At 43.4% G+C, this 13,225-nt stretch overlaps 1 protein-coding gene across 2 annotated transcripts in view; it reads left to right on the top strand.

Moving 5' to 3' along the window:
- The window catches only part of CACNA1D (calcium voltage-gated channel subunit alpha1 D), a 334,500-nt gene that overhangs the window by 171,163 nt on the left and 150,112 nt on the right, over positions 1-13,225 (top strand). For both annotated transcript variants that reach the window (XM_017851883.1, XM_017851882.1), the window contains 3 exons: positions 2,191-2,333; positions 7,770-7,922; positions 8,448-8,644. In XM_017851883.1, the coding sequence (XP_017707372.1) occupies positions 7,805-7,922; positions 8,448-8,644 (315 nt within the window). In that variant the 5' untranslated portion in view covers positions 2,191-2,333; positions 7,770-7,804. The remainder of the gene's footprint in view (positions 1-2,190; positions 2,334-7,769; positions 7,923-8,447; positions 8,645-13,225) is intronic.

Here is a 13,225-nt window from a genome sequence, read left to right as displayed (position 1 = left end):
GAAGTTATTCCTTTAGAGAAAAGTTTGATCTAAGCCAGCTTTTGTCCCATGCCTCTAAATTTTCAATAAAGATATATTTCAAGCATTCAGGCTCTGTCGCTGAAGCTTTTTTAAGAACGTGACTCCTCATTCTGGTGCTTCTGACTTTAGTCAGTTCAGACAGCTTCTTGTCTTTTTTCTCCCACCCTGGGGTAAACTTTTAGTAACAATCTAGAGTCAGTTACTCCTTTCTCATCCTGTCCTTATCTCTTCAGGCCCATGGTACTATTTTTTGAGAGGCGTGATAGTGAGGAACAGAATCACGGAATAGTAGAGTGGAAACGTCATTCTCTGAGTCGTTAAATCCAGTTTTGTCATTTTACAGAGAGGAGAACTGAGGCCCAGAGAAGGAGAGGGACTTCCCTAATATCTCATAACTCTTAGGAATGGAAACCAGCCCTGGCCCCTTGCAGCCCTGCACTGCCTGGGAACACAGCCTGCTTCTCTCTCTGACTTGGGCTCTTTGGTAATAAGAGAGAGAAATTTTTCATGTGTTTTCAAGGACATTGCTGAAGAACAAGGAATAAAGGGACCGTGAAGTATATGTTGCAAAACACGGATACTTGAAAGCAGTCTTCAGTCACTAACTGCATAAATTACTTTGCTAACCCTTTGGGATGAAAATTCCTGTGGCTTGCACTTTTCAGAAGAGTTTGAGGTTTTCTTTCTTTCTTTTTCTTTGTTTTTCTGAAGCTATGAATTTGTTTTGGAGGAGAGACTTTTCACTTTAGCCTTGCTGCAGGGATTTACAGTAATTTTTTAAAAACTATGCTGAAGAGAGAGAAGCCTGTCATAAATCTGATCTGTTTCCTCAGTCATAACTAGGGAGAGCTCACTATCTGAAGCTTTGTAGAGGTGGAGACCAGGCTTGTTTTCCCTCCTGGCTGGGTTTGTTGCTAATTGCTATACTGTTACTAAAACAAAGGATTGATCTATAAATGCCTCAGAACTACACAACTATACCCAGTCAGGGCTGCAATCAGACCACCCTATGTTTTATGGACTTAGTGTCTTGGCAGTCCAGAGGCATGCCAGTGGGGGCAGTTTCTGCTTTGTCTGCTCATTAAACTCTGGAGACCTTTTCTTTGTTGCTGGGTCAGTCATTCCCACAATCTGATTGGCCAGAGTTGATGCTGTTTGAAATGGGCAAATTTTATACTTACTTTGAAAAACGAGCAATAATTCCAAAGAATATTTATTTAAAAGAGGAAAAGTAACTGTTAAATGAGCAGATTGCCTGAAAATAGCTTTATCCGAACCTTTTAAGACTAGGACAAAATTTATTGTGGCTGCCAGGTACAATATTATTCACATTTCAAAAGAGAGAATGATGATATTAATACCTTACCTTAGATAACTGCCTTTAGCCTTTGCACAGCTCCTTAGTATCTGTGATTTACATCCTCCAAATATCCCTATGAAGGTGAAGGTTGGGGTGTGTGTGTTAGTGACTACATTGACTACGTATGACGTATTAAGATGTGAGACTTTGAAGTCATGCATTGATTGATTCATCAGATATTTTTGGAGTACTTCCTATGTGTCAGATACTGTAATAGGCACTAGACTAGAATAGACCACATGCACAAATGAGCAGAGCAGACTAAAACTCCTTGCTGTTACAGAACCTTCGTTCTAGTGGGGTCCACAGGCCTACCTTTACATGTGTTGCTGCTGGTTGTGTGACCTTGGACAAGCTACTTATTCCTATCGAGTTTTTCTCATGTGTGTTCATAATTCCTACTGCGTAACATTTTGTGAGAATTAATGCGACAATGTATGTGCAGTGCTCAGCACATAGCGTGTGCTCATGAATGGTAGCCACCAATATGACTGTGGTCATTTCAGTTTGCAGCAGTTCCACTTGTCATCATTGTGTTCCCAGGGAGTCCCCTCTTCTTTGGGAACAGACTTGCTCTCTGCTGCTCCATTGCGATAAAAACAGATGAGGTTAATCCCTGTCCCAGTCATTCTGGAGTTGGAGTCATCTGTATTCCAATTCCACAGCCCAGTTCTCGTCTTTGTCTTCCTTTGATTTAAGTGGCAGCCGTACAGAATTAGCCCTTGTTCAGAAATAACTACGATTATCATCCTGTTTCGCTTCCCTGGGGTGACAGACTCTAACATTTCTTTCTCTTTCTCTTCTTTCAGATTGTTTAGTGTAATTTTGGAACAATTAACCAAAGAAACAGAAGGCGGGAACCACTCTAGCGGCAAATCTGGAGGCTTTGATGTCAAAGCCCTCCGTGCCTTTCGAGTGTTGCGACCACTTCGACTAGTGTCAGGAGTGCCCAGTAAGCACTTATTGTTTCCTAGAGTCAGGAGTGTGCTGGTTTTTCCTTCCAGGTGGGTCTCAGAATCATTGACTGGTGCTTCGAGGTGAGTTGCTCTGTGCTAGCCAGGGGTCAGCGGACGACTGTGGCCTCCTTCACAGTTGACAGGACACTCTGGCTTGCACTGTCACGTTGGATCCCTCTGACAGCCCCGAGAGGGGGACAGGTGGCAGTTATTGTCATTCTGATTTTGTGGACGAGAGAATCTTCTCTTGCAGAAAGACAAGGCATTGGGGTGAGACCTTGGGTTCAGGCCTTTAATTCCGGTCTATTTTTCCTCTCTGGCAACATGCTGCTGTCCACTCCTCCACTCCCAGGCTTGCCCCTCTGAAAGTAGTGTGTTTGTGGATGAGGGTGTTGGAGGACTCGGCTGCCTGCCTTTTTTTTTTTTTTTTTCCCCAAGTGGGGAGCACCAGAGGGATGGACTCCTGGAAACTCTTGATTAGCTCCTCTACTATCAGGAACTGTGCTACCCAGCTCTGGGGGAAGGGATGAACGCTTCAGCTGTCTCACCTGGATACAGGGCACAGGAGCACGTGCCTTGAAGGCTGTTGTGAGAACAGAATGAGGTAATGGAGGGAGAGCCCCTAATGGATGTCTGGAGCACAGAGGCTCTCAGTGAGTGAGAGAGAGAGTTTTAGCCACTAGGCCCTACCATACCACTCGGTGCCAGGCCCCAGTGTGCTTCTGGCTCCAGGCCTGCAAGCCAGGTTAAATCATACCTGAGTTGGAACAGATGCCCTGTCTGTGCCCTGGCCAACAGCTGCAGCCTCTTATCCTTCCATACGGCGTTTGGGGTTGCCTCACTGGGCTCTGCCTCTGACAGGACTCCTGTGTTGGGCACTTCCATGGGTAGAAGTCCTAACACCTTTCTGAGGGCTGGTGCCTCTGAGCAGGAATACGGGATTGCAGGGTGCGCCTGTTTTTCACAACTCATAAAGCCATCAGAAGAACACAGATCACATTTTTTGCCTCTCCAGAAGTTCTTCATGAAATTTTTATTAAATTTGTTGGCACTTAGAATGCACCAAAAATCCTCTGGAAAAAAAAATTTCCAAATTTAACATTTTAAAATGTAGGAAGTAGTGTTTTATGTGTACTTGTTTTCCAGATGGTTCATTTATTTTCATTGAAAAAGATCAGCACAAGTCAAAACCACAGAACTGTGTGGAATCAATTGGGAAAAACAGAAATACCTTGGAAATGACTGGCTCTGTTAAGTGTAACACGATTAAATGAGAAGTTCAGTGAGCAAACATGTTCTTCCAGATTTAGTTGTTATAGCTTAATCTAATTTCAAAGTAACCACGACAGCTTTTTCCCCCAAAGAGCAAATAACAGGACAGCCTGTCTATGGTATGTGTTGCATGCAGACTTTGCGGGCGGCGGCTGTGCGCGTGTGTGCGTGCGAGCCTCTAGCCAGTGAAGAATCCAAGAACTCACATAGCGTTGTGTTTGCTTCCTTGGCTAATGAGATTTTTACTAATCAACTAGTGCAGTGCTCCTAGATATTCTTGAGAATTCGTTTTAAACTGTATTTCTTCCTTTCCCCAACAGACATCACTGTTTGAAATTTGATAGGGAGATTTGCATTTAACTCTCCCACAGGTCAGCGGGGAAAAATGTGAGTCTGAGTCTTGTATGAGGACTTTTGAGCTTATATTTTTAACCATCTGGGTAGGGAACATCCCAGTCTCTCATCAAACTTAAACAGGCGTTTGAAAGAAGGGATCAGAGGTTGTTGGATGTGCTGTTTCTAATGCTGGTGGTTGGCAGCCGTGGCCTGCTGATTACTTCTCTAGTACCCGAAGTTGTTAAAAATGTCCAGGAATGTCTGACTGTTTACACTTATCTTGGAATTGTTTAGTCCCTGCTAAAGAGAATCCAGACTGTTCTGTAAGACATAATTTTGTGTGCATGTGTGTATGGAAATATGTATTCATTCAGTGAAACATAAATTTATTTCACAAGGTGGTGAATCAGGCATTTGTGGAGTTCTTAACCACCCACATTAAGAGACTGAGGGAGAATGGGCGGGAACCCAGAACCTGCCCTGGAGACCAGGCCTCCTGACCCCTGTGTTGACGTCCCCCATTCTCTCCACGGCCCAGCAACCTCAGCACTACTGTGGTGCTCACTGTTTAACTTCTTCCCTTCTCTTTCTCTGTCCTTCTGTGTTGGACAGGGAAACATTTATCAAAGTTCAAGACTATCAAAGTGGAAAAGAATCCTAAAGATCATCTCGTCTACCTGCATCTTTTAGACAAGGAAACTGAGGTCTGTTGGAGGTAGTGACTTGTGTAACTTCTCACAGCTAGTGAGTAGCCAGACAGAACCAGACTCACGATCTCCACATTCCTGACCCGGTGTTCTTCCCACTTCTGCCTCCTTGACTAGAGTCCCTTGAGATCCACTGAGATCTACCATACATGTTGAGTATGTACAAAGGAGCTGAATGCAATAAAGTATACATGTTCACAGTCAGATACAACTTTATCATCTCCTAAAATGTGACCAATCTGAAATACAGTAATTACTCTAAATGTAAAAAATGTTCACAAAGCTTACTGCCATGGAATTTAGAAGAGCTAACGGCTGGGGGTTGATTTTGCATGGCCCACTGGTATCTCAAGAAAACCAAAACAACAATAGAAACCTGGCCATGGGGATTGGAACGGGTGTTGTCTTTTCCCTTCCATGTGTTCCTTGTAGGAGGAAAAAAATATTGAAAATCATCCTAATTGATCATTTTGAAAAAACCATGTGGACATTTACATATCCAAAGGTGTAGCACTCACGGTTTTAGTTGTAATAGATGTCATAGCAAGTCAGGGTCGTGCTGAGTCTGAAATCCTCTTACTGCTTTTCCCTCACCATCCTCTCCTCTGCCTCCTCCTGTGCTGCTTATCACGGTAAAGGTTTGTCATTATTGCTAAGTCTTCTCTTTGCTTGCTGTATTCTGGTTTCTGATGTAAGCATCTCAGCTTCTTGCATTCTTTCTTTCCTGAATATGTATTGGGAAAGTGAGGTGATAGCAGAAGAGGGAAAGTTTGAAGGTAGAGAGACAACAGGGAAGGACAGGGAAGGAGAAGGTAAGAAGGAAAAGAGTGAGCATCACAGTCGTGCTGAGGTCATGGGGCCATGGAGAAGATGGGGGACACCAGAGCAGGGTCAGGAGGCCTCGTCTCCAGGGCAGGTTCTGGGTTCCTGCCCATTCTCCCTCATTCTCTTGGTCCTGCAGACCCAATCCTAATCCTGAGTGCTGCCCCCATCCTTCTTTTCATGACCTCTTTTTCTCTCGCTTGGTGGGTAGCCTTACCCACACTGTGGCACTGAGTGTAACTCCATGGGTAGCTTGTATTAGGTTGGTGTGAAAGTAATTGTGGTTTTTGCCATTGAAAGTAATGTCTCTGAGTCTGAGGATTTCAGACTCAGCAAGACCCTGCCTTGCTAAGACCTCCATGGCAGCAAAAGTTTTAAATGTAGGAAATAATCATTTTTTTTTCTCTCTCTCTCCCTTTTTTTTTTTCTTTTTTTTCTTTTTTTTTTTTTTTGGAGACGAAGTCTTGCTCTGTCCCCTAGACTGGAGTTGCAACCTCCGCCTCCCAGGTTCAAGCGATTCTCTGACCTCAACCTCCCGAGTAGCTGGGATTACAGGCGCACACTACCACACCCAACTAATTTTTGTATTTTTGGTAGAGATGGGGTTTCATCATGTTGGCCAGGCTTGTCTCGAACTCCTGACCTCAAGTGATCCACCCACCTCGGCCTCCCAAATTGCTGGGATTACAGGCGTGAGCCACCTCACAAGGCCAGAAATCATTTCTCAAGTGCCTGTCTCTCAAGACCACATTTCAGCTTCAGGACACGTCTACCTTAATGTTATACCAGCATCAAACTTAACAAGGCTCAAATCACTCTCAACCCTCCCCCTGCCCCTCCCACCTCCCTCATTCATGGAGAATCTCCCTTTGAAATGCGTAGTTTTGTTGGGGGCACTGGGATTTTGCCTCAAGACCCTGGCTCGAATAACTGGTGTGCTCCATAGGTACCTTCCTCTCATTCTGACTCAGTTGCTGAGTTCTGGTCTCATCCTGATCTTCACCCTCGCTACTCCAGCACTCTTGAACTACCTCTCTGTGTGTCTGGCCTGCTGCTGTCCTGTTGGTCTTTCTAAAGCAGCTGCCTTTTGCCAGTGGTCTAGTCTGGCTCCATAATCCGGATTCAAAACCCACAACCCTGGCTGCAATCTTCTTCTCTTTCCTGATTTTCTTTTCCACTATATAACCACCAATCAAGCCCACACTGTGCTACTTACTCTCCTCTGTGCTTTTGGTACTCTGTTCTTCCCTGAAGTCGCCAGTCTGCCATGCCCACCTCTGGAAATCCACCCTACCTGGCCTTTGGGGTGTGCCCAGAGGGAAGCTGCCTCAGGGCCCTTTCTTCACCTTGTTCATCCCTATTTGTTACCTGCATGGACCTTGGGGGTCTGAACAAAGGATGATGAACGTGGGAATAAAGACAAAGACAGAGACAAAAGCATATATTTGGAAGAAAGGGTCACGGGGCTCCTTGCTTCTAGTGAACAAGAGCCCTGAGCTTTAGAGCCTTTTGCATTTTATTGGGTAAAGGAGATAGGGAGAGTGGGGAGTGGTTGTCGGTAAGCTGCTTGATTTACAGCAGGCTTACAAGACTGCATTCTTCTAACAATAGGCTCTAGATATCCCAGTAGATAACCTCAATGAGCACAGCACCAGGGAGTGATTGCCCTCAGCAAACCTGGTCGTAGGTGCAGTTGTGAGTTTGCCCACATCCTGCATTCATGATGGCATTCATGATAAACAGTTTGCTGTTTGATCATACAGCCTCCAGTGGAATGCTGAGTTGGTCACAATCCCTTTGGCCTTTTCAGCTCCCAACACCTATTAATTTTAACTGTTGGATATTCATATAGCATCTGTGTGCTACCCCAGGGTAGAGTTATTTGTGTGTAATTCTGTGTCTCCTAGAATATAATTTTACATAAACCATCTTCATATTGCTCCAAAGCACCAAACCTTATGATTTCCACATGTTAGATGTTTAAGAGATTTTGTCAGATGAATGAAGAAATGCATAAATGAATGATGAACTTCGACAGTGGGCAGTCCCCTCCCTAGGCATCAGTTTTTCCCTCTGTCTAGTGAGGGAATTGGACTAGATGATCTTGAAGGTTCCTTTTCAGTCTATCTCATATCCAGGCTTAATATTAATGAAAAGCTTTGAAATACCTCTTTGAATTTTATTACTATGTGTTCTAAATAAAGGAGGCATGAGTAGGAATTATATATATCAGTCATTGGAGTGCCTTCCTGGCTCACAAACTTTTTTTTTTTTTTTTTTTTTTGTCTTTCCTAGGTTTACAAGTTGTCCTGAACTCCATTATAAAAGCCATGGTTCCCCTCCTTCACATAGCCCTTTTGGTATTATTTGTAATCATAATCTATGCTATTATAGGATTGGAACTTTTTATTGGAAAAATGCACAAAACATGTTTTTTTGCTGACTCAGGTGAGTAATGGGAATTGTAGCTAACTTAATTAAAAAAATTTTTGGTTTTCCCCAAAGCAACTTTCATGGTTTGGGGAAAATCTAAAACAAAATAGGAAAAAAAATGCCCAATATACCAGCACATTTACTGAGCCAGTTCTCAGTATGAGCTATGTTCAGAATAGATGAGAATTCAGTCTCCCTTTCCACCCCGATTTCCTGTGTAATGTGTCCTGGCAAACAAGATGAGAGACCTCCAAAGTAAAAACATGAGGCAAACCAACGGCATTGTGCTGTCTAAGCCTAAGGAGGGTGCTGTAAGCACAGGTGCAGAGGAAAAGAGCCATGGATTCTGACAAGAGGAAATGGCAGATTCCACTAAGGAGGGAGCATCTGAAGGGAATGTTGAAGGACAAGCAGAATCCTGAGGCATCGCAGATGGGGCGGTAGGGTGTCCCAGGCTCTGGCGAGGATGCTCACCTTCCCTGGCTTGGATTTCCTGATGTTTCTGTCCTGAGTGGTGCAGCCTGTTTGCTGTGTTTGCAGACATCGTAGCTGAAGAGGACCCAGCTCCATGTGCGTTCTCAGGGAATGGACGCCAGTGTACTGCCAATGGCACGGAATGTAGGAGTGGCTGGGTCGGCCCGAACGGAGGCATCACCAACTTTGATAACTTTGCCTTTGCTATGCTCACTGTGTTTCAGTGCATCACCATGGAGGGCTGGACAGATGTGCTCTACTGGGTAAGTACCCTGGGGAGAGAGTTTATGGAGTGTTCTTTCCTTGGATAAGTGAGTTTTATGAGCTAGAGCCACTGGAGAGGTGGCTGGAAAAGAAACCCTGAAGTCAGTTATTTGGGAAGGGAAGCAGATGCTGTCTTTACCAGCAGCCTTCACCATCCTGCTCCTCGAGGGCCTTAGTTTCAGTTGCAGGAAGCTGCTGCACAATGTTGGCTTCTGGCTTTAGTCCTCCACTCCCCAGTGCTGCCTGAAGACTTGGTGCCAAGGGTGCCCAGTGGTCCCCTTTGGAGGAACTCCAGGAAGCCAGGGCTATCCTGATTCAATTCTTAAGAGAGCCAAAGGGTCACTTTCCAGGTAAGGAGGCTCCTAGACTGCCACAGGCTAAAGTTAATCGTTTATACATCAAGGCAGGTTGCTCTACTAGATCCTAAAGGGAAGAAAGGGAATGTAAATCAGATCCCTTTAATGCTTTCCGTAACTCAGTATAACTTTAAACCCAATGTGAGTTTCTCCCATGATAATATTTCCTGTTCTTATCTTTAGTATTACCATAAATTGGCCCAGCACAAACCCTTAGCTGTCTTCCTTTCTATTTGAAGCTACAGAACTCTGGCAGAAAGGGTAGGAATGGCATGTAGACTTCCAGGGCTGGTGGACCCATCCAGCCTGCCATGAAAACAGCTGGACGCTCTTTCAAGGTGAAGGTCTGATTCCTCTTGTTCCTGATAGAGCCAGAAAGATTTGCTACATAAAAATAAGTGCTGTAGTATTTTAACAGCCATTTCCCAGGGCTGAGTTTGTTTGTTAGAATGTAAATAAAGCTCACAGAAGTTTAGAAATTGTTTTCCATGGTGTAAGAGTTGCTGGTAAAGACAGCTAACATGTAGATTTTGAGCCTAAATCCAAGTCCAAAGGGGAGTTACCAGGATTCCAATCATGAGTTGTTAAAAGGAAATTAGTAATAAAGTGCTTCTGAAATCAGCAGCTTTTAGACAGAAGGCCTGTACATTGAGAAATAGCTTCTGATAGTTTCTAAATTTTAGATACTTTTTAGGATTTGCTGTTCCTCCTTAACTTCAGAGACTGTAACAGATAATGGTTATAAATAGGTTTTTGCTTCCCTTCACCAGCTCACATATATATGTAGATGTCCCCATATATTTAATATTAGGCAAAGAAGGTATATTTTTACCTTTAGTCCCCGAAGTGAGTCTAGTTTGATGAGGTTTAAGCATCACCAACATGTTACATCTTGTTTTTCCTACTTCCCTTTCTTTTTCTGATTGTCCTAGGAGTGTGAGAGAGAGTGTCTGTGTGTGTGTGTGTGTGTGTGTCTGTGTGTGTGTGTCTGTGTGTGTGTGTATGTGGGGGGTGGTATGCACATCTGTTATTTATATTTGTAAAACAATGTCTTTTCATGCAGAGGAAGGAGGAGGGGGATGGTATTGGTTGAGCCAGGGTCATGGCTTCTGTATGCAAGAGGGCCCTCAGGTTAGGTGAAGCGTTCATTTTTGCTATTATTTCCTAAATTGCAACTTCTAGTCAGATTAGTTGAAATCTCAATTCCTGTCTTCCCTTGAAGTTTCTCATAAATAGAAAAAGCATCATCACAATAGCCCAAACTCTGATATTTCCCCTCCCCAGACAGTACAGAAAACAACATTTTGATTTTTAAAAAAATCAAAATCTGTGACTCCTCTCAGCTTTGTTTTTCTCTCTATTGACGTGGTAAATTGTCAACTGTGGATCCAACATACCTTGACTAATGAACAATTTTATACTTTATGTTATATTCCTGCACATCGATTCTCACAATTTTCCTGTTGCCAAGCAAGTGTAAAACTGGGAGTAGATGATTAAAGGAGAGGGAACTTCAGGCTCCTGGAAACAAAAGTTTCCACTTGCTTTCCTGAGAAGGTTTAAATATCATCTAGGATGATATAATTATTATTTTTATTATTAATATGACAATCACATGGTTAATAATTTGACAGTATAATTGCATTCTCCATGAATTACACAACATCTTTATTCTGGTGGAGGATCTCAAGTCGTTTATAAACTTTATCCCAGTCTATATCCCTTTATAGAAGATCTGGGATCTTGAAGATGGAGACAGTGGAGTGGAGACCATGGAACATTCCCTGGGTTCTACAGCAAATGGTTGTGGTCCTTGATCTAGAACAGAGGTCTGCAAACCTTTTTATAAGGGGCCAAATAGAAAATGTATTTGGTCTTGCAGGCTCTATGGTCACCTCGGCAACTATTCAGCCCTGCCACTATAGCTAGGAAGCAGCCATGGGCAATACATCAGCAAATGGATGTGGCTTTATTCTAATCAGACTTCATTTATGGACCGTGAAATTGAATTTTGTATGACTTCTCTGTGTCATGAAATATTTTGCTTTTGATTTTTTCCTCCACCAACCATTTCAAACTGTAAAGATCATTTTTAGCTTGAGGCCATATAAAAGCAGACAGCAAGCTGGATTTGGCCTGCGGGTCATGCTGTGGGAACCCCCTGGCCTAGACTAGAACCCAACACTCTTTCCTTGGCATTCTTCCACCTGTCAGCAGTTTATGAATCCTTCCAGAACACTAGGGGGCAGCTAAGTAATGTCTTCCCGACTGTTCTCTAAGATCTTACTCTCTGAAACACATCAGGATTGTTTTTAATTACCTATTGATTGCATTTATTAGCTCATCATAGAGACAGGCAGGGGCCAAGGAACCAAGCCTTCCTAATATTTCATGGGCCACAGTCAGCTGGAAGCCACACCACTGTGATACGTAGCAGAACATCCCTGCCCAGCACGGTGCCTGGCACTCAATAAACACAAGTGATGGGCATCATCCTTCAAGTGTACCAGGCATATTGCCTCATTAGTGTAGATGTGCCATGTTTGAATATCTATTTTTATCCACAAGTAGGGCATAAAGGGAACATCTTGGGAGATAAAAAGAGATTAGATTTTAAATATTGACTACAAGCACATTTCTGAATCCTTTAGGTGTTTACATATGGTGGACAAAGTCTTTACAGGGCATTGTTTTGCGTCGAGTCAAGTTTATATTCAGTCAGCGTTCTCAAGCTCATTTATGCCTTGCTTCTCCTTAGTGTCTGGAAAATGTCTGGCAGGGTCTTGAGAAGGAAATTACGGGTAGGTCCAATATGTAGAAAGGCACACTTAGAACAGGACTATTTGGATGTGTGGGAAGTGGGATCATTAAGTTCTGGCGGAAAGAAACCTATGGTAGAGTTCTTTGATAAAGTGAGTTCCATAAATATAACTGAGCTGTTGTTTGACCCACATGTAAGTGTTTATTGCTCACAGAGGCAGCAGGGTGTAGGGCAGGGAAAGAGTGCTTGTTTAGGCTGGTTGTGTGACCTTGAGTAGGTCATGGAACCTCTCTGGGCTTCTCAAGATGCAGAATTAGACTTACATGATTTAATTTTTCTCTTCAACTTGGAGGAAATTTTTTTCCCTTCAATTGAAAGAAGTTGTTTTAAATGTAGGAAATAAAAGTATTGCTTTCAGGAGACAGCTATCCAGATAAATAATTTCTGATGTCTTACTTTAGCACTGAGCTCTTTTCTCAGTGCACACTCCTGCGGAGGTGCTGGCTGTCAGACCTTCACAAGAAGTACTCATGGTCAAGCTGACAATCTTCTTCATCCAGGGCACCTAGGAAGTTTCTCAATAACCAGCCGAGGGCTTGCCTTTTCCTTGTTGCATGCTCTGGGGAGTTAAAACCGGTATAACAAGTTTCCAGAAGTGTTTTCAGCAGCTAGAAAAACAGCCTTGCATTGGTCTATAACTTGAGACATGAATATGCATTTCAGCCTTTTATTTTTATTTTGTTTAATTTTTTTGAGATGGAGTTTTGCTCTGTCGCCCAGGCTGGAGTGCAACGGCATGATCTCAGCTCACTGCAACCCCTGCCTCTGGGGTTCAGGTGATTCTCATGCCTCAGCCTCCCAAGTAGCTGGGATTACGGGTACTTGCTACCACGTCCAGCTAATTTTTGTATTTTTAATAGAGACAGGTTTCACCATGTTGGCCAGACTGGTCTTGAACTCCCAACCTCAGGTGATCTGCCTGCCTTGGCCTCTCAAAGTGTTGGGATTACAGGCATGAGCCACTACACCTGGCCCATTTCAGCCTTCTAAAAGAAGGAAAACTGAAGCTAAAAAGAAAATTCCTGGACACCAGATGACACTCCTTGATGACTTTGATACAAGTTTTTTAAAAATTTATCTAAATTGAAGTCCTTCAGTGGAAGCCGGTTTCTTCATTGTTGATAAAGACCATACAGGCAAAATCCCAAGCAGTCTTTATTTTCATGTGGGTGTTTTTGAGAACAGCTTGCATGTTCTGATTTGTCTTTTGTATATGTTAAGATCTAAGAAATGCTGGGCTCTGAAAAGGGACTTGGATTGAGAAGGGTTCACTGGGAGCAAGACTGGCTCTCAGAACTGAAGCTTGTCTCTTTTGCCCCACCTTCTGACTTCGAGATTTGGAATCTCCAGTGGACTGTGTTCAACTCCAGCCTTTCCCTCTAGGCCTCAACTGTCATTCCAAG

The sequence above is a fragment of the Rhinopithecus bieti genome, unplaced genomic scaffold, assembly GCF_001698545.2.
Source record: "Rhinopithecus bieti isolate Rb0 unplaced genomic scaffold, ASM169854v2 scaffold_33647, whole genome shotgun sequence".
Classification (NCBI taxonomy): Eukaryota; Metazoa; Chordata; class Mammalia; order Primates; family Cercopithecidae; genus Rhinopithecus; species Rhinopithecus bieti.
The sequence above is the reverse complement of the archived record's forward strand: the minus strand, read 5'-3'. Positions and strand labels throughout refer to the sequence as shown.